Here is a 23,768-nt window from a genome sequence, read left to right on the forward strand (position 1 = left end):
GGGAAACCTCAGGCCAGTGTCTTAAAAGTGTGGGTCAAGCAGAGAAAGGCATATTCAAAGAGAGAAATATCCCACTGAGCTATCTGAGAGATATGCCTCCTCCTCCTCTTTTTGGCTACAGGCCTGACTGGGTGGAGGTTGTGTACATGAAACTAAGTATAAATAAGCAGCTACAGCAATAATTTTTTTTAAAAAAAATAACAATAATTGTATAAGCCGTGTCTTTGCTTTCAATTTGCATTGTGTTGTTTTATGCACTGTGACTTGCTGTTACTTTTTATTGATACAGTTTAGAACAGTGTTTCCCAAAGTGGGCGGATCACCATTTGCTTTGATTTTTTGCTAAACAGCAGTTTTCCCCTCGAAAGCAAGAGTCAAGCAGAAAACTGCTCGGGGTCCCTTCTTTCTAGGCACGGGGGGACAAGCAGAAGTGTGGACAAGCTTTCACGTGCTGAAGTTGTCTGGTGTGCCTGAATCACTCCTAGCTGTAGCACATAGTAACAAGGATGATAAGGATTTGTCCCAAGGCCTGAGTCTGGTATTCTCCATTTTATAGACTGGGGAAACGATGACCACCTGCCCATGAATCCATGATTCCAACATGTTTCAGGTAAATGCCCACTACTACTACCACAGACCCAGGTGGCGCTGTGGGTTAAACCACAGAGTCTAGGGCTTGCTGATCAGGTTGGCGGTTCGAATCCCTGCAACGGGGTGAGCTCCCGTTGCTCGGTCCCAGCTCCTGCCCACCTAGCAGTTTGAAAGCACATCAAAATGCAAGTAGATAAATAGGGACCGCTCCGGCGGGAGGGTAAACGGTGTTTCCGTGCGCTGCTCTGGTTCGCCAGAAGCAGCTTTGTCATGCTGGCCACATGACCCGGAAGCTGTCTGCGGACAAACGCCGGCTCCCTCGGCCTATAGAGCGAGATGAGCGCCGCAACCCCAGAGTCGGACACGACTGGACCTGATGGTCAGGGGCCCCTTTACCTTTTTACCACCAAGTTAGACTATGAAAGCTAAGAATTCCCCCACCCCATCTCTTCCCCTCAGTCCAATAGAGGAGTCAGAGAAATACAGAGGTTTGGAGGCATTTTTCGGTCCTTCACAGAAGCTTCTGACAGAGGCGCCTCCCTTCATCTTGAAGGACAACAACAGGCCTGAGAGAGTTGCAGTTCTTCCAAGATGATGCTTCAAGAGAATGCAGAAACCAAGGTGAGGAACACTGCCGGAGCTCATCTTTTAAGACTAGTAAATTTATTCAAGTTCCCACCACAATGCCCAACTAACCATCACAAAACTCATCTGAGCCGCCACAATACATAGCTCTGCTCTGAAACTATGACAATTACAACACAGTCTAAGTGACTTGTTGAGCGCTATTGTTCAGAGAGGGGCAGGAAGAAACAGGTGTTGTGGGGAGGAGAAGAAAGATCCTTTCCTTTCCTCAAGGCACAACTAACACTGCATGTCACAGGCCACTTAGAAGCTGTCCAAATGCAAGCATTTGTTCTGATGACAAATGGCAAAAGCTAAATTTTCTCTCCCTTCCATCTCCACCAATTGTCTTGCTGTTGCTGAGCAAGGGAGACAGCCTAGTGAGAGGCTAGGCTCTCTTCTGACAGCTTCACGGGCGCAATGAAAAGTCAGGGAGGAATCCCCTGAAAAAGCCAGAGGCTAAATGACACAGACCTGCAAGAAGGGAAGAATGGGGAGAGGACACAAGCACAGAGGTCTGGGAGTCTAAAACTATTTTCAAAGACACCCAGCCAAACCCCACCCCAAAGTTTCCAATTTCAAACTCCCTCACACCTGGGAACTTGAAATCCACCTTGTCCTCACTCAATAGCTGCTTTAGGAAACACTACATAAGGGAAGCCCAGGAGTTTTTAGAAGGCCACAGATGATTTATTTATTTTAAATAAATAAATAAAGATTTATTTATTTATTTCTCCAGGAAATACAGCATAGTCTCTGCAGCTGTTCTGGTCCTTATGCCACCCAGGAAGAACAAATAAAAAACAGCCAATATCAGAGATGCAACTACTATTTGGATTGGGACTGGGGGTGGACTGGAGGAATAAGGCAACTAATTCATATGTAACCATGGTTCCCCAATAGGCTTCTTGCAGAAATGAAAGGAGATATTAGTGGTTCTTATGCTTCTTCCAAAAGGGACGCGGGTGGCGCTGTGGGTTAAACCACAGAGCCTAGGGCTTGCCGATCAGAAGGTCGGCGGTTTGAATCCCTGCGACGGGGTGAGCTCCCATTGCTCGGTCCCAGCTCCTGCCAACCTAGCAGTTCGAAAGCACGTCAAAGTGCAAGTAGATAAATAGGTACCGCTACAGCGGTAAGGTAAACGGCGTTTCCGTGTGCTGCACTGGTTCACCAGAAGCTGCTTTGTCATGCTGGCCCATGACCTGGAAGCTGTACGCTGGCTCCCTCGGCAACCCCAGAGTCGGTCCGATTGGACCTAATGGTCAGGGGTCCCTTTACCTTTACCTTTTACGCTTCTTCCAATTTTCCATCTAAGAAGAGGCCTCAGGTAGGTCTGTACATAACCATAGTGACAGTAAGCCAAAAGGAAAGCCTGTCTCCCATGAGCAAATATTAGAAGTCAGCAACCCATTGGCAAAGGGTAGCAATTGGTTAAGAAAGGGAAAGATTTAGGGCAGAAACGCAGCACATAGTCAAACTATGGAACTCACTCCCTGAGAAGGCAGAGGTGGCCACCAACTTGAATGGCTTTAAAAGATTAGAGAAGTTCATTAGGAATGTTTAAATATGGATATCATTTTAGTTCAGTAGTTGTTGTTTTTCTTTTAAAAAAACCAACCCGATTCTAAATAAGAGTACTTCCTAAAGCACGAGCAAAATGGTTGTCCCTGCTATATGTTGGATTACTAGCAATTTCTGAAATGCCCTGGAAATGGGCAGTTTCGAAATTATGGTTGTCAGATATTGCCTATTTTCTTTGGGTGAACAGATTTTCTTCCCTGTCTTATTAGCCAGATGCTGGAGTGTTTTCTGCCAGATCTCCACCCCCCACCATGACATTCTACTGAATAACTCACCGACTGTGGTGGGCCACCCCGCTTCTTGGAAAGCTGAGGGGAGTTGCCATATTCTCGGGACACCTGCTTCCTTACTTCAGCTGCCACAGTCCTGTAGGGGAGGAAGAAAACAATAAAACATCCACTTTTCTGGATCCCAAAAAGCTATTCTGAGAGATATGCCTCATTGTATCCCTGGAGAGGATGTATCCCAAAAATGGGAGCAGAATTTCTGCCCACCCACATTATACTTCCGTAAGAAAGCATTCACTCCAAAAGCTGTTGAGCACAAGAAGCTTTTACTGTTATTGTCTGAAAACCAACTTTTAAGAACACCCCAGGTGCAATCACTATACAAAAGAGTCTAAAACAAATATAATGTAATAATCATCAACCTCAGCAACTCATGAAGCCCAACCCCTGCAGCAAGAAAATTAGTGTTATTTCACCAACTCCTTCCAGGTCTTTTCTGCCACAGGCACGAATCTTTACCACCACAAACACATAACATAACAACTTACTGAACTATCAGGCAGAGAGAGGCCAGAAAGGCGGGGAGCAGGGGAAGGCTTGGTTTTGAAAAACCCAAAGCATTTAATCTGGAAGGGGAGGGGGAGCTACGTTGTATCTTGCAACGTAAGGAATTCTTACGATAGCCATCAAGCAGAAAACATTTCTCGTAAGGAATACTAAAAGAAAACGGGGAGCAAGTTTTTTGAGCATGAGCCAAGAAGTCTTGAAAGTCCTGTTTGATCCACGGCCAAACTATTGGTTATATTAATCACATGGTTTGCCCTTAAGTGCACAATGTTTATTTCACAAATAGAAGGGGCAGAGACCTGATCAGGATGGCGACGGTGGTGTGGACATTTCCCTCCCACTGCAACCCGACTATTAGCGTGGGAGGGGGAAGCTCCCACTGAAACGATATTTCCCCCATATTGCTGAGGAAGACCCACTGATTTATTGTGCTTAATCTAACAATTCACTTTGTGTATCCATGAACAGAAAAGCAGGGTAAAAATAGTAATCAGGATGATCCAGCAAACTCCTCTTGGACAAAGGCTGAAGTTTTACGCTTCTTCTTTGGCGATCACTCGTAGCTGAGTAAGATTATCTTCCATAAACACGGTTTTAACAATGGGTCTGTAAGTGACTGTGGAGGCCAATTCTGGATCCACACGTCCTTCCTCTTCTCACGTTTCAAGATTTGCCTTGAGACAGTCTTTAAATCTCTTTTGTTGACCACCAGCATTACACTTTCCATTTTTAAGTTCGGAATAGAGTAGTTGCTTTGGAAGACGATCATCGGGCATCCACACAACATGACCAGTCCAACGAAGTTGATGTTGAAGAATCATTGCTTTCACACTGGTGATCTTTGCTTCTTCCAGTACACTGACATTAGTTGGCCTGTCTTCCCAAGTGATGTGTAAAGTTTTTCGGAGACACTGTTGATTGAGTCTTTCGAGGAGTTGGAGATGGCGTTTATAAGTGGTCCATGTTTCACAGGCATATAGTAAGGTTGGTAGTACAATAGCTTTGTAAACAAGCATTTTGGTTTCCCTGCGAATGTCCCAGTCCTCAAACACTCTGCACTTCAATCGGGAGAAAGCCGCACTTGCAGAGCTCAGGCGATGCTGGATTTCGGCATCAATGTTGGCCCTTGTGGAAAGATAACTGCCTAGGTAGTAGAAGTGATCGACATTTTTCAACGTTACACCACTGAGTTGGATTTGTGGCGCTGCAGAGGGGTTGTTTTGTGCTTGTTGGTGCAGCACTTTGGTTTTTTGGATGTTGAGTGATAGGCCAAGCTTTTCGTAAATTTCTGCAAAGTTATTTAGGATGGTTTGGAGGTCATCCTCTGAGCGTGCACACACTACGTTATCATCAGCATACTGAAGCTCTATGACGGAAGTTACGGTAACCTTACTTACCTTACTTTTTGCTTTCAGCCTGCTCAATCTCAAAAAATAGTCCTATTAAAATCAGTGCATAGGATTGTGCAGGCCTGCATAGAGACCACAAAGAAGCTACAGCTCTCTGGACTCAACAATCAGCACCCAATGGGTACCAAATTACGCGCTGTCATATACCTGTTAAGTATCTAATTCCAGCTGCAAATTCTATATGTTTTTATTTCTTACGTTCCAAAATGGAACTCAGGGTTGTAATGATTTATTTAATACAGCGGATGTGACCAGTCAAGCTACAGAACTCCGACTCTGAGACAGATTCAATTTGGCTTTGGCGCAGCCCAGCGAAAAAATCAGTGCTGGACCCTGTAGAAATTGACTGGAAACTACTTAAAGGGAACCCTTTCAGTACCCTCTGGCTTCATGCACAACACTAAAGGCAATAGATAACTGGGAGGCATCATGATGTGCCAGGCACAAACGGGCAGTACAAGCAGAATGGGAAAAGACAAGGGGACTGCTTTTCTCTACCTTTCAATGTAGTTCTACAATTATGAAACTGTCATTGGTGGACGTTGTTCTTCCATGAGTTCAGAAAGCCAGCTGTACGACAAGAGACAGAGAACTCTTAGAGTCCAAGTGCCTTGTTACTGCAGGGTTTCAGAAAGAATCCGCAAGGATCAGCTCAGCTCACTAAATTACAGTGGTACCTCGGGTTAAGAACTTAATTCGTTCTGGAGGTCCGTTCTTAACCTGCAACTGTTCTTAACCTGAGGTACCACTTTAGCTAATGGGGCCTCCCGCTGCTGTGCCACCACACAATTGCTGTTCTCATCCTGAACCAAAGTTCTTAACCCTAGGTACTATTTCTGGGTTAGCGGAGTCTGTAACCTGTAGTGTCTGTAACCTGAAGTGTCTGTAACCTGAAGCATCTGTAACCCGAGGTACCACTGTACTCGGAAAGTGGGCAAATGCCGCACTTTTGGAAAAGCACAGAGTCTGCTAGCTGTACTGCATGTTCAAATTGCAGCTTATCATTCAACCACTTGAACTACTTTGGGAGGTTCTCTGATCTGACCTCTGTGTCCTCCGACCCATCCCCACCCTCTTAAAGGAGCTCTGCTCATCACAGAGGCTGAGTCAATGTGTGGAAGTACAGTCGTACCTTGGTTCTCAAACGCCTTTGTACTCGTACGTTTTGGCTCCCGAACGCCAAAAACCCGGAAGTGTTCCGGTTTGCGAACGTTTTTCAGAAGCTGAACGTCCGACGCAGCTTCCGTTTGACTGCAGGAAGCTCCTGCAGCCAATAGGAAGCCGCACCTTGGTTTTCGAACGGTTTCAGGAGTCGAACGGACTCCCGGGACAGATTAAGTTCAAGAACCAAGGTACGACTGTACAAAGAAACCTATTCAGCATCCAGCAGCAGCTCCGTGTAAGAGGGAGGGAAAGAGAAGGGTACCTACCATCATTCCTGTCTTCTTTATTACTTTAGTCTTTTCTGGAGGCTCCTCCATCTTATCTTGCACATGGTGTGGGAGCCCAGAAACCATGCCCAATAACCTTTTAGGCCCTGGTTCTCACATTAGCTCAGTGGTACAGGATGAAGCCATGATACAGTAGCTCCCATACCACTTGTGTAACACAGGATACAGCCACAGGTGCATCACTAAGGGTTTGATAGGAGGCTGGAGCAATCTCAACCTAAGACTTTAAATTGTTCACTCTGCTAGATAAAACTGTGGGCACCCAGCTCCACGCCAACAAGCCAGGCTTCTTAACCAATTGAAGTCTGAAAACAAAGCAAATCTCAGCACTATTTTAAGGCAGGGCGTGCTTTACTTTATCAAGACAAATTTCTCAGGGCAGAATTTACAGAGACTGAGGGCATATATAGGAGACAGACTTGATTGCCTTAAATATATATATATATATATATATATATATATATATATATATATATATATATATATATAACATTTGTCTGATCCTTAACACAACGAAGTTTATCTCTCCTTTTATGGCCTACTAATAATCCAGCCCCATGCCCCCGTTTCAAGTCATTCCAATTATTCTTACATGGCGTAATACAAATTAAGAGGCAGGCAAGCTAGTAATTCTGAGCAAATCATGGGCTTTCTGTGCCATCTGTGAGGGCCTGGGTGGGAGAAAAGCTAGTGACCACATATAATCTCAGCAGCTTGTTATGGCTTTTTTTTTTAAAAAAAGGAATATTCCCTACGGTAAAGCTGCACAAGACGAAAATCCTGTACAGGGTCTGCATCTTCTCTCTCTCTCTCTCTCTCTCTCTCTGTGTGTGTGTGTGTGTGTGTGTGTGTGTGTCCCCTCCCCATTGAAAGGGCTTCCAGCAGGGTGGGACAGATTGCTCTTGCCAGGGGTCTACCAATTGCTTCCAGGGGGCTGCCCTCCTCCTCCCTCCATCACTGCATCTGTTTTGGCCTTTTGGCCTTCTCTCCCTCTAGACTCCCCACACCCAGGTAAAATTAAGCCAACGGGTACAATCTCAACAGACTTGAGTTCCAGCTTCTGAAATCCACACTTCAGATCCATGGCTTCCTGGATATATTTTTTTATTTTTTAAAAAAATGCACCATCTGAGCATTAGGAAGGGGCGGGGCATACATTTGACAACAATTGGTATGAGATGGATTCTCAGTGAGTGAAATAATGGAACAGAAACAGTAAAGACTGTGCAAATTCAAACAAAACAAGGGCACCTGAAGAGCTTAACCGGTTTATTGTGGGATCTGTGTTCGTAAACAGAGTAAGAAAGGGCAGAGAATACATCCCATTCCATATTCTAGCATGGCACGCCTTTGGAAACTTGTTCTTAGAACAACAGCAGGAACTGCTTCTCCTCCCCACCACACTCACCATCCCCTGCTAGCATATATTTTGCCTCTAAGCAGGCTACTTAAAAAACAGACAGATGTACCACTAAATCCCCTAACAAGATCAAAGGGCATTTGGAGAAGAAGGGAGAGGAAGCAGGAGGTTGTAAATAAACTGTAATTAAGCGAGAACTTTGCAGCCTGGAAGGAAACAGGCAAGGCCTTAGGTTCTTGGGGACTGGGCCAGGAAACTACCTCACCCTTTCCTTTAGATAAGGAAGTTGCTTTATCAGTGAATCCATGCAGAACAATGCACACAGTTTCCAAGCAGAACAAAAACACCGCAAAGTCACATCACAGACTGGGAATGGTCCAAAAGGCAACCAAGTATAACTGCCTGCTTCATGGAAAGTCCATCACAGTTCCACATCAGACCAGATCACCCTGGGCGTCTGAAGTAATAACATCTCTGAATAATAAAAAAATTCCTTCAGTAGCACCTTAAAGACCAACTAAGTTTTTATTTTGGTATGAGCTTTCGTGTGCATGCACACTTCTTCAGTGTGCATGCACACGAAAGCTCATACCAAAATAAAAACTTAGTTGGTCTTTAAGGTGCTACTGAAGGAATTTTTTTATTTTACTTCGATCCAGACCAACACGGCTACCTACCTGTAACCATCTCTGAATAATATTGTTATGTACTGAGCTGAATCCTAGAACAATAGGATTCAGAATCAGCGGGAGCTACCCAATCCAACTCCAGGTGGAAGTGAATCCGCAACCTGATTGGCCTGCTGGAGCAGCCAATCAGGCGGCTGGCAGAAGTGAATCTGCTACCTGATTGGCCTGTAGGAGCAGCCAATCAGGCTGCAGGCAGAAGTCAATCCACAATATAATTGGCCCACAGGTGTAGCCCTGAAGTAGCCAATCACGCAAGGCCCATTGTGTAAATAATGTATATAAGCAGATGGTTTGGGGAAAAGAGCCATTCGTCTTCTCTTCTCCTCCTTGATGACTATGAGCTGAATAAAGAGCATGAAATGCACTCTCGACTCCGAGTATATTTCACTGGCGACGAAGGTGGGATCCTGCTGAGCTGACCGCCACCACGCACTGCACCGCAGCACCGCCACCTGCTGCACCGCTGCATCGCACCGTGCATCCAGGCTTCAGCTCCAGGACCCAAGGAACCCAGAATGGCAACCGACAGCAGCTTCTCGCCATTCAAACCAGCATCAGGAGACTGGGAAGGGTACGCCGCCCGTTTCAACTTCCTCCTGCAAGCGAAAGAAGTCACCAACGATGCCATGAAGAGGGCGACATTCTTCAGCGTCTGTGGAGAGGAGACGTTTGAAATCGCCCGGGCTCTCCTTGCACCTAGAGATGTCGCTACCGTCTCTTACAAAACAATAATGGAACGGCTGAAGGAGCACTTCTCACCACAGCCCTCGGTGGTAGCTTGCCGAAATGCCTTCTACGCAAAGCGGCAAGCCCCGGGGGAAACCATAACTGGGTTTGTGACCTCCCTCCGCCAAGCCGCCCGGCTATGCAACTTCTCAGAATTGGAGAACATGCTTCGTGACCGCCTCGTCGGTGGCCTGAGGGACGAGATGTTGCAACGACGCCTCTACGCCAAAAAAGACCTCACGTTCCAGATTGCTCTGGAGGAAGCCCTGGCAACTGAAGCCGCCGAGAGGTCAACGCAAGAGGCACGACCGGCCCCGCCATCCCAACCGAGGGTCTACCACGAAGACCTCACCGACGAATCCGAATCTGACAGGGAGGAAGTACACAGAGTACAGCGGCGCACTCAAGCAGCACACACACCACAGCAGCCTCGACGAGAAGGAGGGAACTGTGCAAGCTGCGGGGAGAACCACGAGAGGAGGACCTGTCGTTTCCGCAACGCAGAGTGCAGGCAGTGCAGAAAATTGGGACACATCGCCCGGGTGTGTCGGGCTCGACTCACCCGTCGACAAGCATCAGATGACCGACCCAGGAGCCCCAGGTCACACGGCACCATGCACCAAGGCAACTCGACGGAGATCACGGACTACCAGGTATTCCAGTTGCCCCATCCCAGCACAGAGAAAATTTATATAGAGGTACAGATAGAGGGAGCCCCATGCCGCATGGAGCTGGACACGGGCTGTTTGCCCCTGAGAAGCAGACCCCCCCAAGTGTTGTCTCCACGTGTCCTCAGGTGGTCAATTTTCCTTGCCGGCTACCAGTATGCACTAATCCACCGCCCTGGGAAGGCGATGGGCCACGCAGACGCCCTCAGCAGGCTACCACTACCAGAAACAGGCCCCGACCCAGCGCCTGCGCAAGAGGTTATGACCCTGGAGCTGCTTCCCGACCGACCCATTCAGGCACAAGAAGTTGCGCACCATTCCACAAAAGATAGGGTCATCTCCCGGGTCCTGAACTGGGTGTGGCGAGGATGGCCCAGCAGCAGCCCCGGGCCAGAATTCGCTGGCTACACAAACCGCAAACATGAACTGTCGGCCCACAAGGGGTGCCTGTTATGGGGAAGCAGGGTTGTTGTTCCCCAGCCCCTCCGCAAAAGGGTCCTCACAGCCCTACACGAGACACACCCAGGGGTAGTGAGGATGAAGGCCCTTGCCAGGAGTTATGTGTGGTGGCCGGGGATTGACAGAGAGATAGAGGCCTGGGTCCAACACTGCCAGACCTGCCAAGAATCCCGCCCGGATCCCCCAAGGGCCCCAGTCCAGCCCTGGGAGTCCGCCCGACATCCATGGTCACGCTTGCACGTGGACTTCGCTGGCCCCTTCCAGGGAAAAACATTCTTCATAGTGGTGGATTCCTACACCAAATGGCTGGAGGTCGCACTGGTACCATCCACTTCTACGGCGGCAGCCATCCGGGTACTACGTAAGCTGTTTGCGACCCACGGGCTCCCTGACACCCTCGTCTCGGACAATGGAACCGCATTCACGTCAGAGGAGTTCCAGACCTTCACAGCGCAGAACGCCATCCGCCACATCCGCTCAGCACCATTCCACCCTGCCACCAATGGCCAAGCGGAGCGCATGGTGCGGACCACCAAGGACAGCCTCCGCCGCATGACACAAGGGGACTGGGAATACCGCCTTGCCGCATTTCTTCTAGCACAGCACAGCACCCCAAGCACAACGACGGGCCGGAGCCCAGCTGAATTACTAATGGGCCGGCGCCTTGCAACTAGACTGGACCGACTTCACCCCGACAGAGCTCAGGATGAGGTAGTGGTGGGGAAAGGCAGGAACCCCCGGACATTTGTGGCCCAGGACCCAGTGTATGCAAAGAATTTTGGGGCAGGCCCAGCATGGGTACCCGCCACAGTCACCAAGGTGACCGGTCCCGTGTCGTACGAGGTACTAACGGAAGGGGGGCAATGTTGGCGCCGCCACTGCGACCAGCTACGGCGACGATTCCCAGGAGGAACCCGGGAGGAGAGCGGGACAGAGGGGTCCCAAGGGGACAGCAGGGCAGTGAGGCCTGTAGAGCGAGAGGGGTGGGCAGGGGAAGCAGAAGCAGTAGGCACAGAGGGGCGCCCCGAGGCTGGAAGGACACCGGAACCAGAGCTACAACCTAGTGGTTCAGTGGCGCCAGACCAGACAGCCCCGGCACAGCCAGTAGCCTCGGAACACGAGCCAGAACCAGAACCCCTGACCAAGGAACACCCCAGGCCACAACGCACACGGAGGCGGCCAGCAGACCTTGGGGACTACGAATGCAACTTCCCGGGCAGGACTGGAACTTAGAGGGGAGGGGTGTTATGTACTGAGCTGAATCCTAGAACAATAGGATTCAGAATCAGCGGGAGCTACCCAATCCAACTCCAGGTGGAAGTGAATCCGCAACCTGATTGGCCTGCTGGAGCAGCCAATCAGGCGGCTGGCAGAAGTGAATCTGCTACCTGATTGGCCTGTAGGAGCAGCCAATCAGGCTGCAGGCAGAAGTCAATCCACAATATAATTGGCCCACAGGTGTAGCCCTGAAGTAGCCAATCACGCAAGGCCCATTGTGTAAATAATGTATATAAGCAGATGGTTTTGGGAAAAGAGCCATTCGTCTTCTCTTCTCCTCCTTGATGACTATGAGCTGAATAAAGAGCATGAAATTCACTCTCGACTCCGAGTATATTTCAAATATCCACTATTTTTTTATCCCGCATATACTCCAAAGAGCTTGGAGTGGCACTCTAGCCTTGCAACAAACCTAGGAGGCACTTTAGCAATTGGGCAGGCAAGTTCTCAGAGTGCTGTAAAATCTGAACACGGAACAATCATTCTAAGTTTGTATGAGTGTGCAGCTAACTCTGATAGCGCTAGGAGGGCTGTCCCTTTAACAGACCAAAGGACCTAGGGATTTGGGCAGCCAAAGCAACCCAGGGTTCATGAGCGAAGACGGAAGGTCACTATGCACATAAAGATTTCATTAGAGATCTTTTCCTGGCCCCCAAAGACATGTTTCTAACATTCATGACAACTACAGCTAGAAACAAGCTCAAAGCAGAGACTAAGTAAACCTTTCAGTGGCTAGCAGGTTCTCTCTCTTCACTGCTTGGCACAGCCCTTGAGCAGATTTCCCCCAATAATCCTCTTGCATTACCTGATCAGGAAGTTACGGCCAATTGGCACAATTTCCCTAGAACCCTGAATTTATAGTTTCCAGTTGCAGGGCTGAGGATTCTTTTTTACTTTCCTTCTTCCTGTTCAGAACTTAATGTGTGTTCAAAACAAAACAAGAATCCTGGCCTACAGGTCCCAGAGATTAACTCTCCAATGCTAAAGTGAAGGCATTACTACTACATGTTACAGACGTATATAACAAAAATCCAACAGCTGCTTCTATTAGGGGAAAGCACTATCAGGATGGGCTGATTTGGAGCACAGAAGCACCTGCAGTTTCTCCCCATCCCCCCCCCCGCAAGATTGAAGATTAATATTTATCTTCAAAAGCAACCATCATGGAAGCAGGGCTCAGGGCCAAATTAGATGAGATTTTTCAACTGAATGAGAATGGATTTTTTAAAAAATGCATGTTGCATCAGCAAGGAGAGTGGAACAAACACTGAGAGGAAAGTTAACATCGTCCTTCCCTCCCACAGTCCTGAGGAAAAGCCAGTGGTTTTCTTCCACTGAGAAATCCCCCAGTGGCACCTTCAGGATTAATGGAGGAAAGGGTTACATTCCTTCTATGCACCTGCTGTAATCCTGATAACTATATCTCACACACAAGGATGCACCAAATCTGATACTATTTGCATTAAATAAATAAAAAAAGCCTGCACTTAAATCACACAGAGTCATTTAACATCATATAACTTCTAGTTTGACCCCCCCCAGGGAGAGTAACTGCAGTGGGGAAAAACAGCAAGCAGGGAAAGGGTTAAGCACCACCCACTCCCCATCACTTTTCCACTCCAAATACCCCTTTCCCAATACTGGTTTTTTTTCCTAACTGCAGTTGCTGGCTGGTTTACCCATGCTTGTAAGTAATGTGTAGCTCTACCCCGAATCAGTTCCTGCTGATTTAACTGCGGTGCTCCCCAGCCCAAATGCCTTAGCAGAAAAGATTAGAGGCCATAGGGGTCAAGGTCTGTTCAGCCCCCCAATAAAATATTTGAGGGAGCTGGGCTCCCACAAAGTTGATAGCCATTGCCATTCAAATGGCATGCAAGCGCCACGTCTTGTGATTGTCTATGTGGGGCGTGGCTTACCTGGGCCCCTCCAATATTTTTTTCAAGTTGGCACCGCTGTTGGGGCAGCAGCCCAACAGTCGGGGGGCTTGTTTTTGTTTTCTGAGGTGGTAGACTAACCAAAGTCACAAGCCATAAATCATTCCTTGCTTGTGCTGTAGCCTGCCAAGCTGAATAAAACAAAACATTTTCTAAAGTGACACCTCCACCCATGCCTTTGTGTGCTCTAGAGAGCACTGAGCCAAACAGACTGATGTCTCGTTCATTTCTTCTGCACACACTGGCCTACCAGAGGGAAAAGGGTACCATGCTCACTGGCTTGACAGTAGCACTTCCCATCATCAATGCCACTTTGGATTACATTAACTCAAAAGTAACATTATCAAGAACAGGGGGAGAATATAGACTCCTCAACCTTCTCCTTGAAACTATTATTGAGAAACTCCACCCACCCTCAGGAAAGGAATATATAAGGATATAGATCAGGCATCCCCAAACTGCGGCCCTCCAGATATTTTGGCCTACAACTCCCATGATCCCTAGCTAACAAGACCAGGGAATTGTAGTCCAAAACATATGGAGGGCCAAAGTTTGGGGATGCCTGATATAGATGATATAGCTAAAGGACAGAAAAGAAGCAAGCCAAAAGAACCTCTGGTTTTTGAAGTCTTGGTTACCAACTCCATTCCACACAAGAAGATACAGTGGTACCTCTACTTACAAATAACTCTACTTACGAATTTTTCTACTTACAAATGGATCTCCGTCCTCCATCTTGGATGCGGTTTCGATAGGATTTTTTCTACTTACGAATTTTTAGATAGGGTTGCTTCGACTTACGAATTTTTTCTCCCAATGCATTCCTATGGGATTCGACTTACAATTTTTTTCGACTTACAAATGTGTGTTTGGAACGCATTAAATTCGTAAGTAGAGGTACCACTGTATTTCAAAGTTCTCTCAACTTTGTCATACTTGAATATCATTCCTGAAAGCCAGGTTGCAGGGGCAGTTGAAGTTTCAACCAACTTCCACTGGATTCAAGGCTACCATTCTCAGATTCAGATGTAACAATAGCCACCCACGAATTCAGGTTTCTAACTAATGAGAGTCCTGCTATAGGAACAAGGACTTGCTCTAGCACAGCAGGGCTTTCCCCTGCTCCTTGCCATTCGCCTCTGAAACAGCATGAAGGGGAAGGGGGAATTGTTCCATCTGGCAAGCTAAAAGGGTTTGCACTGACATTACGATTGCCATAGCACTAGGCTGAATTCCTCCCCACGTCCAGACTACCTACACTGATTTCATGGCTCAACAAATTCTCCAAGTTGCCCGGAACACAACCAACCAACCTTCCAATAGGCTGTCCCACAGCCTGGCCTGGCCACATTTCCTGCGGTGTTTCAGACACAATCTCAAGGTGGTCAGGATGTAAAAAGCCCCAATGCTTGCGGAGGGCATCTCTCCTGTCTTCCTCTTCTGACCCTTTGCCATTGCTATGCTCAATTGACCTAACCTCAGTAACAATACTAGTACTGAACAAAGACACAACTCTCTGAGAACCTGTCGGCCCAATCAATGAGGAACCTCACAGGTTTGTTGCAAGGCTAACGTAACACTCCCACATCATGGGAGAATGTGTAAGATAATATCCGGAGACTGTTGTCTTGGGTGTAATCCTCAGATATTAAGAAGAAAGAATTCCAGGATTTTTAAGCAATACCCACTGCTGGCACTCTTGGGTTGAAGGTGAGTTCACATCTTTCTGTCTTTCTGAAATCATTCTCTGCTGTGATAAATGGCTCAGGGCAGATTGCTAGCCCTGAACACAAGAGCTTTATTGCTATATTTATATAGCCGGAAAGGAAGGGAGTTTCTGTCACCAATGTTACCTCATCCTATATAAGCCTGTGTTTCTCAAACCTGTGTCCCCAGCTCTTGTTGGACTACAACTCCCATCATCCCTAGCTAGCAGGACCAGTGGTCAGGGATGACGGGAGTTGGACTACAGCTGGGGACCCAAGTTTGAGAAAAACTGCTATAAGCTGATAGGGTCCCCAAGGCAACTCACCCCTCACTCCATTTGTTTTCCCTTTATTTCTCTCTTGGCTCACCTACCTTCAACCACAGACTTAACTCCTGGGCTTCCAAACTGCCTAACTTGGGTTCCTTAGTTTAAACCTTTTCCTCACTCCCCTGGAGAGAAAGTGCCTACAGAAAACAAGTACAGTAAGAGGTTTGTAAAGGAAAAGAAATTCTCCTAAGGGCAGAAGGCAGGTTGCAATTCACGGAACAACTTCTGGTGAACCACCTCCCAACTGGTGATTGTTGGGGACTCCAGCAAAAGTAAATGAAAATGCTGGACTAGCTGGCCTTGGTTTAATCAAGAAGGTCCTTTTTAAGCAAACGTGAAATATTTGAAATCACAAAACTGGTTAATTAACTGTTAAGAGATCCTGAGAGTACCCTCTTCCTTCGTGAATTTAACATACATTGTTGGACCACAGGATGCTAGTTTTTTAAGTTGAACAAATCAGAACACACAAGACCGAATGAAGTCAGCCAGCCCTTGTCTTAACACCAGTAGCACTTGATCCTGTATATAATGCTATTAACTTGCTTCCAATGCTGCTATCTCAGCTCTTCCATGGACTGCAATAGCTAGAAAAACTAACAAAACCAGGCGGTATACACTAGCAGAATCATCATTACTAAAGGGAAGCAAATCTGAAGTTCAACACTATGTGGAACAGGGCAAGAAGGGATTGTGCAAGTTAGTTAACTATGTAAAGAAGGCACATAATACAGCTTTGCTGTTCAAGCTGGGCAGGTATGTCCCTGTAAGCTGTCTGGATGGCTGAGTATATAGGTGAATTGATAGATGCATAAAATAAACTGTATCAGGTATTTGTGTGCCATAGACTTCCATGGCAGAAAATAGTACAGTGGAATCTCCGAAGTCAAACATAATCCATTCCGGAAGGACGTTTGACTTCCAAAACATTTTAATTCCGAGGCGCGGCTTCCGATTGGCTGACAGCTAGGCTTTTTGCAGATCGGAAACTGTGTCAGACATTCGGGTTCCAAGGAACATTAAAAAACCAGAACACTTACTTCTGGGTTTCCCACGTTCGGGAGCCGAAACATTCAGGAATGGTTTGAGAACCGAGGTTCCACTGTACAGTCAAATACAACCTTATCTCCTCATCTATTCAGAATTACCCTTGAATACAAAGTCTTGTACCTCAAAGAGTTACAAATTCATTGTGGCATAAGCTTTCATAGACTAGTGTCTACACATCAGATGCATCCTAAATTGGCAGTATATTTCACACACGCACACACACCCCTCTTGTATTAGGAAAAAAGAGATCTACTGGTAAGTCTCCCCGTGGAGAATAAAAGTGTACATTCCTCCCTCTAAAGCAACCATTGAGGGCCTGTTATTGCACCCATGTTCCTCTATAGGTCTATCACTGGCTTGATAAAGAGAAAACCAAGAGCAGCCACAGAACCAGAGTACCAGAAATTATTCACCCTTAACTTCTGCAGCACTGAAGTCACCCTGAGGCTCCCCACGGTGCCTTGTGCTTCACAAACAGGCAACCAGATGCATTTTAGTTATTTGTTGCCCGCTAGCATTTAAGGGAAGAAAGGGTGGAGTGGCAGGGAGAGAGAGAACATTTTGGTTTCAAAAACTGCTGCTCAAGTTTAAATGAGCTGCAACTGGAAGGGCTCACTCAAGAACCACTCAAGCAACAACAATAACCATTAGGCTGCATTCCAAAAAACATTAGCTTGAACTTTCCAGTGAGCGGTCAAAAGGGAGCAAAGGCAGGAAACAAATTGGGCGGTGGGAAATACATACTGTATAAGAAAAATCATAGCACATCTGCCAAGGCTCCTCCCATCAAAAGGAAGATACTGTTTCCTTCCTTTCCATAAAACACTGCAAACAGCAGAGGGTGGATGGGACTGAGATTTAAGCATGCACTGCTACTTATCCACTAAGGATCTGTTCCCACAAACATGTTTCCTCCCACGCTTGCAACATGAGAGCTTCCTGAGTCTCAGGCTTATTCAGGCAGACACCCTCAAGAAAAGAGATTAGCTTTGCTAAACTGAAAGCAAAATTCTCTCTCCTTCCTCTTCAGTATTAAAGTCCAGTTTAATATGCATTTGGGCTTCTTCTTGGCAAGCCTCCAGCCCCAGACCTTTAGCCCTTAGAATTACAGAAACCATTCTCCTTTCTCAGAATCCCCAGCCTGTGCACTCCCAATCTATTTGTCCTCCACTGAAATGTGCTGCATTTCAGTGTTCTCCAAAGACAGCTTCTGAATATCCAAGACTAAAGGTTCTGCCCTGATGTTAGTCTTGCAAGATACTGAAAGTACCATATATACAGTACCCGTCTTCCCTATTCTGGAGCCCGCCAGATGTTTTAGCAGGACTGAAGGCAGTTGGAGCCAAAAAACATCTGCAGGGCGCCAGATTGGGAAAGGCTGGTCTGTAATGTGTACCAATACTGTATAGCTGAATGCCTATCAACTATCAAATTCGTTCCCAAATAGACACACACAAGATTGTACTTCAAATCTTCCCACAAACCCACAAAGTTGGATGTGAGGTAGCTCACATCCAACTAAAGCATCCTCGCTTTCTTTCTTTTTCTTTTTTCATTATTTACTGTATGCTCTGTGAAGCTAAGACATTAATATCCAGTGCAGGTAAGTAACACAATGAGTACAGTATACAAAAGTAAATGATGCTACACTTATAACCCAACATCTATAAGCAGAATACAGTAGTATAGCAATAGTAACAAACATTCCATCCTCTTAAAAGTTCACCTGGATAGACTGGGGGAGGGGCTATCACTGTTAAAATTATGAGACTTGAGAATCAGAACCATGAATTAGCATTAACACTCATTTATGAGCTGCCTTAAGGCCACTGGTTCATTTAGCCCTATGTCCAGTACTCAAAAGGTTTCCAACAGGGGTCTTTCCCAACCTTACCAGCAGATGTAATGGAATGACCTGCTTTCAAACAAGGCTCTATGTCATTGTGCTAGGGCCCCTCACATTTTGATAGCTGAAGTACACTTTTTTTCTGAATTGGAGGCACAATCCAAGTCTGCAGCTCAAAAAGTTTGTAAGAGTATATACATTCTCAACGGAGCTCATCCTTCTGCATTTCCTAATAAGTCACTGATCTGAGTGTGTTTTCAGGATAGAGGGACAAGGCCAGAACAGTGTATCATGCAGAGACATAGCAGACAGATTCTCCTAGTAGACTGACAGGAGCTTTTACTCATATAATCACAGACTCATAGAATTGTAGAGTTGGACGGGACCCTGAGGGTCATCTAGTCCAACTCCCTGCAATGCAGGAATATACAGATGATCCATATGGGGATCAAACCCACAACATTGGCATTTTCAGCATCATGTTCTAACCAACTGAGCTGTGATTCATTCCCTATGTTAGCAAAATGAGTGCTTTAGCATGTGGGCACATTTGTAACCAAAAAAAGGGGGGAGAACAGAGTGGGAAAAGGTTATATGGGGGGGAGGGGGTTAGGGTCCACATGACCACCCACATCCCCAACCCCACTGCAAGCCACAAAAGCTCACAGAGGCTGAGGACTAGTGACTTGCTTAAGGATGCTTAGTAAATTTGTGGCAATACAATAGGACTTCAAGCAGCTCTCTTAACCACAATCCTGTACTAGCTCTCAAAATAGATAATAAAAATGAGCATTACAATTAATTAAACAACAGTATACTTTACCATCAACTATTTCACTGTTGAAACGTAACATCTACCTATTTCACAGATCCGCACACTGAAGTATATGGACAACCTTGATTTTGAGTAACACTTTATTCATTCATTCATATGCAAGCTGCCAGTATAGAATGGGCATACACATTTTTAGTAGACTGCAGAAAAACTTTCCCTACAAACAAATGTATGCATGTCCTTTGTTTGCTAAAAGGTTACTTGTTTCTAGCTTTTTATAAACTTGAAGCTAATTATTAAAAGCTTAGTCTTGCCTTGGCTAGCTAAGAAGCTCCCATTTGTTTTTCAAAAAAAAAACCAAGAACTTTTAAACTATGTATACAGAGCAGAGATGGAGTGAAAGAGAATACCATGTCTTCATCCCCAGTTAACTCAAAAGAAAAAGGAAAAATTAAGATATCTAGTGTTCAATACATGCCATGCTATCGATCAGAATGAGTACAGCAGATTGATACTAAAGATCTATAATCTGATTATGGTGGTCTCGCACTCCACCTCCCTGAAAGTTATGTCTGCCTGTGCCCCTACTGCTCCTGTCGTGTGAACTCAACCAATTCAAAGTAGCTTCACTTTATGAGGATGGGGAATATGGAAGATGATTACACATTCATCTATCGTAAGAATGGGCAATCCGTTTTGACTCCACCTCCATAAAGCTGATAATCTGCTGTACCCTTGTTTGTAGGGCTGTTGTTCCACCATGAAGTATATTTCTTCTGAAAGGAAATCAAGCCCTCCCTCTGTTCTACTACTTTTGGTGGGAAAATGGGAGTGTACAGATGAAGAAGAGACCATCAGAACAGCAACAAGAAAGGGAGGGGGGCAATGCATTTAACAGTTACATATACTGCCCCACTCATTTGTCGTTGAAATATATATTCAGATTGGAAATGTATTGTTTTTTAACCCTTGCTACCTCTGTGGCCTCCCCCATATTAAAATGTTAACTTGTAAACTGCTTGGGGCAGAGACCTGACCTTTTGTATTGCTGTGTAAGCTGTATTAGGTAAAGGTAAAGGGACCCCTGACCATTAGGTCCAGTCGTGACCGACTCTGGGGTTGTGCGCTCATCTCGCATTATTGGCCGAGGGAGCCGGCGTATAGCTTCCAGGTCATGTGGCCAGCATGACAAAGCCGCTTCTGGCAAACCAGAGCAGCACATGGAAACGCCATTTACCTTCCCGCTATAGCGGTTCCTATTTATCTACTTGCATTTTGATGTGCTTTCGAACTGCTAGGTTGGCAGGAGCTGGGACCAAGCAACGGGAGCTCACCCCGTCACAGGGATTCGAACCACTGACCTTCTGATCAGCAAGCCCTAGGCTCAGTGGTTTAGCCCACAGCGCCACCTGGGCCCCTGTATTACTCCCATGCAAACTGAGGGCAAGATACAGACTGAAGAAAACAGCAGCAGAGACCCTGAATTTGAATAGGTGAGCACACAAGACTGCATCCTTGTGTAACACATGAATTAACAGATGGTTGGACAGTGTTCTCAAAGCTACGAACATGAGTTTGACCAAACGGCGGGAGGCAGTGGAAGACAGGAGTGCCTGGCGTGCTATGGTCCATGGGGTCACGAAGAGTCGGACACGACTAAACGACTAAACAACAACAAGCCATTAGCACCTGCTCACACACCCCTCCAGGACTGAACCCATACCCAAAGTGACAGTGTCTGAATAGATGGGCTCACTGTTCTTATTCCTCTTTGACCTTACTTTTGTACACACAACCCCAAGACAGGAGTAACTTAGTAAATATGGTAGGAGCATCCATTCAGGTAGTCCACGCAGTGGCACTCAGAGCAGAAACAAAAAAAGGGCAAGATCAGGGATGGTCAGTCTTTTGAACCACACTTACCTCCCCTACAACATACCAGCGAATCCCAAAAGTCTTAGCAGAAGCATGCATAGGCAAGGAACAATTTCCCAAGGACTAGTTTTTATTCCTCCCCCCTCCCCAACATACCAATAAACCGCAAACAGCTTAGCGTTGGCATACATATAGGCAAGGGAATAATAATAATAATAATCATTTATACCCCGCCCATCCGGCTGGGTTTCCCCAGCCACTTTTCTGAGGACTAGCAGCTTTCATGGGCATTCCCAAGGTTGGGCTTTCATTTGTTTCTGGGAGTGTGGAAGGAGATAGAGAAATGCAAAGGCAAGGGGAAGCTTTGGAATCATAGGCGCCGCTCTGTACTGTATAGAAGGGTAGACCTGGACGGGACCCAGAGGCTCACTTGGTCCAGGCCCCCTGCAATGCAGGAATCTCAACCAGATCATCCCTGGAAACCTCCAAGGGAGGCGAGCCCGCCACCTCTCGTGGGAGCCTGTTCCGCTGTCGAACAGCTGAGCGGCTTATAGGGAGGGGTGGGGCGGCGGGGGAGGGGGCGGGATGGCCACCCGCCTCACACACCCCGCTCGCCAACCGCTGAGCCCCGGGGTAGGAAGCCTCGCCATCCCCTCGACCCCGGTCGCCTGCTGGTGCGCGAACCCGCCCGCCTCCCGCCTCGCTTGCCCTCCTCTCTCCCGTCCCCCCTCACCGGTTAATGCGGTGCGCGAAGGCCCTCCGCTCCGCAGCCGCCATTCCGCCTTGGCGTCGCCCGCGCCCGGCGCTCCTTCGGCTCCGGGGTGGCGGCTAGCTAGCCCGGCGCCCCTCGGCTTCTCCGGCGCAGCCTCGCGCCAAGGAAGGAGCGGCCGGCCGAGGAGGAGGAGGAGGAGGAGGGACCCCGTCCCCGAAGCCCCGCCTCGGAGGCCAGGGCCAACCCCTGCCGGCTGAGGAGGCCGAGGCAACCCAGCCTCTCTCTTTCGCTCGCTCTCTTTCTCCCGTCGGCCTCGAGCTCGGGACCGTTGCCTGAGGGAGGGCGGGAAAGGCGCGAGGCAGGATGGGGCGGCCTTCCTTCCTTCCTTCCCTCAGTCTGGATCCTGCCCGGTGGCAGGAGCCTCAGGTTGTCTCGGTGGCAGGGCCGGCCCACCCTCGAGGCGAGCTGAGGTGGCTGCCTCAGGCGGCTGGTATCGCAGGAGCAGGTGCCGACTCTGGTTATAGGGCACCCTTCGCGAGGACAAGTTTTATATCCAAAATATTTTATATTTTGATTTTGTTCTGTGAACCAACCTGAGACTTCCAGGTATAGGGCGGCATATAAATTATATTTTCTATTAAAAAAAAAGTTTAGGGGGTATTCTCATTTTCCTACTCATATTGAAATACTGCCCCTCAATGAGGCCAAACTTAGATTTACAAAATGTTTACCTGTATATTCCGGCGTATAAGACGACTGGACGTATAAGACAGCCCCCAACTTTTCCAGTTAAAATATAGCAGGCACCCCCAAACTTCGGCCCTCCAGATGTTTTGGACTACAATTCCCATCATCCCTGACCACTGGTCTTGTTAGCTAGGGATCATGGGAGTTGTAGGCCAAAACATCTGGAGGGCCGCAGTTTGGGGATGCCTGAAATATAGTGTTTGGGATATACTCGCCGTATCAGAAATACAACCCAGCGTATAAGACGACCCCCGACTTTTCAGAAGATTTTCCTGGGTTAAAAAGTAGTCTTATACGCAGGAATATACAGTAGGAATATGTGTACCCCTTCCTCCCCCCAGGAAAAAAGCACTCTGTGTGTATGTGTATGATATATACACCACCCTTTATATAGATATAGATATATACACACACACCACCCTATATATAGCGCACTCTATACCAAGGAGGTCAAGGTGGTGTGCACATGGTTCTCATGTCATGGCTCTTCTCATTTCATCCTCACAACAACCCTGTGAGGTAGGTTGGGCTAAAAAGATGGCTGGCCTAAGGTCCCCACTCTCCCAGGTCATATGGTCCAACAGATCGTGCCACACTGGCTCTTATTTAGTGCCCGGTCCCCGCCCCCGCCCCCATTTCTTATTTGCACCAAAAAAAATCCTTTTAAAATTTATTATTACTTTGTGCCCGCTCGGCTCAGCGTCCTGGGATCGCTCTTGGTCCAGAAGCTGCGGTTTGGCACAGAATGCTGCAGCATGACTGTGGGCAGGCTTTGTCAGCATGTAAGAGCCGTGCTCAGAGGTCTGTGCTGGTTGCTGTTAGCCTGGAAACCGCATAAGAACCTGGAGCCGGTTTACCTACGAGATCGCCTTACCCCACATAACGCCCATTTGACTGCTCTGGTCAGGGGAACTGGCACTACTACAGGTGCCACGTAATACCCATTCCACATTTGTAAGAACACGATGATTTAGTGTGGCAGCACCTACACTTGGGAACTCCCTGCCTATTGAGATCAAGCAGGTCTCTAACATCACGGCACAATGAAAGTACTGTATCAGATTCTATCTGTCTGACGTTAACCCGGAAGTAACTGCAAGGGTGGCTGAGTTTTTGTCAATAGTATCTCTTAGAGTGGTACCTCTAAGTATCTCTTGGAGAAAC

At 47.2% G+C, this 23,768-nt stretch overlaps 1 protein-coding gene across 4 annotated transcripts in view; it reads right to left on the reverse strand.

Annotated features, from left to right (window-relative positions):
• Positions 1-22,159, reverse strand: part of DOCK6 (dedicator of cytokinesis 6) — a 111,451-nt gene extending 89,292 nt beyond the window's left edge. For 2 of the 4 annotated variants that reach the window (XM_060268862.1, XM_060268861.1), the window contains exons 1-2: positions 21,879-22,159; positions 3,072-3,162 (exon numbers count right to left, since the gene is read on the reverse strand). In XM_060268862.1, the coding sequence (XP_060124845.1) occupies positions 3,072-3,162; positions 21,879-21,922 (135 nt within the window). In that variant the 5' untranslated portion in view covers positions 21,923-22,159. The remainder of the gene's footprint in view (positions 1-3,071; positions 3,163-21,878) is intronic. The other 2 variants (XM_060268860.1, XM_060268859.1) reach the window with 1 other exon arrangement.
• Positions 22,160-23,768: the final 1,609 nt, after the last annotated feature.

The sequence above is a fragment of the Zootoca vivipara genome, chromosome 16 (genome assembly GCF_963506605.1).
Source record: "Zootoca vivipara chromosome 16, rZooViv1.1, whole genome shotgun sequence".
In the NCBI taxonomy this organism is placed as follows: Eukaryota; Metazoa; Chordata; class Lepidosauria; order Squamata; family Lacertidae; genus Zootoca; species Zootoca vivipara.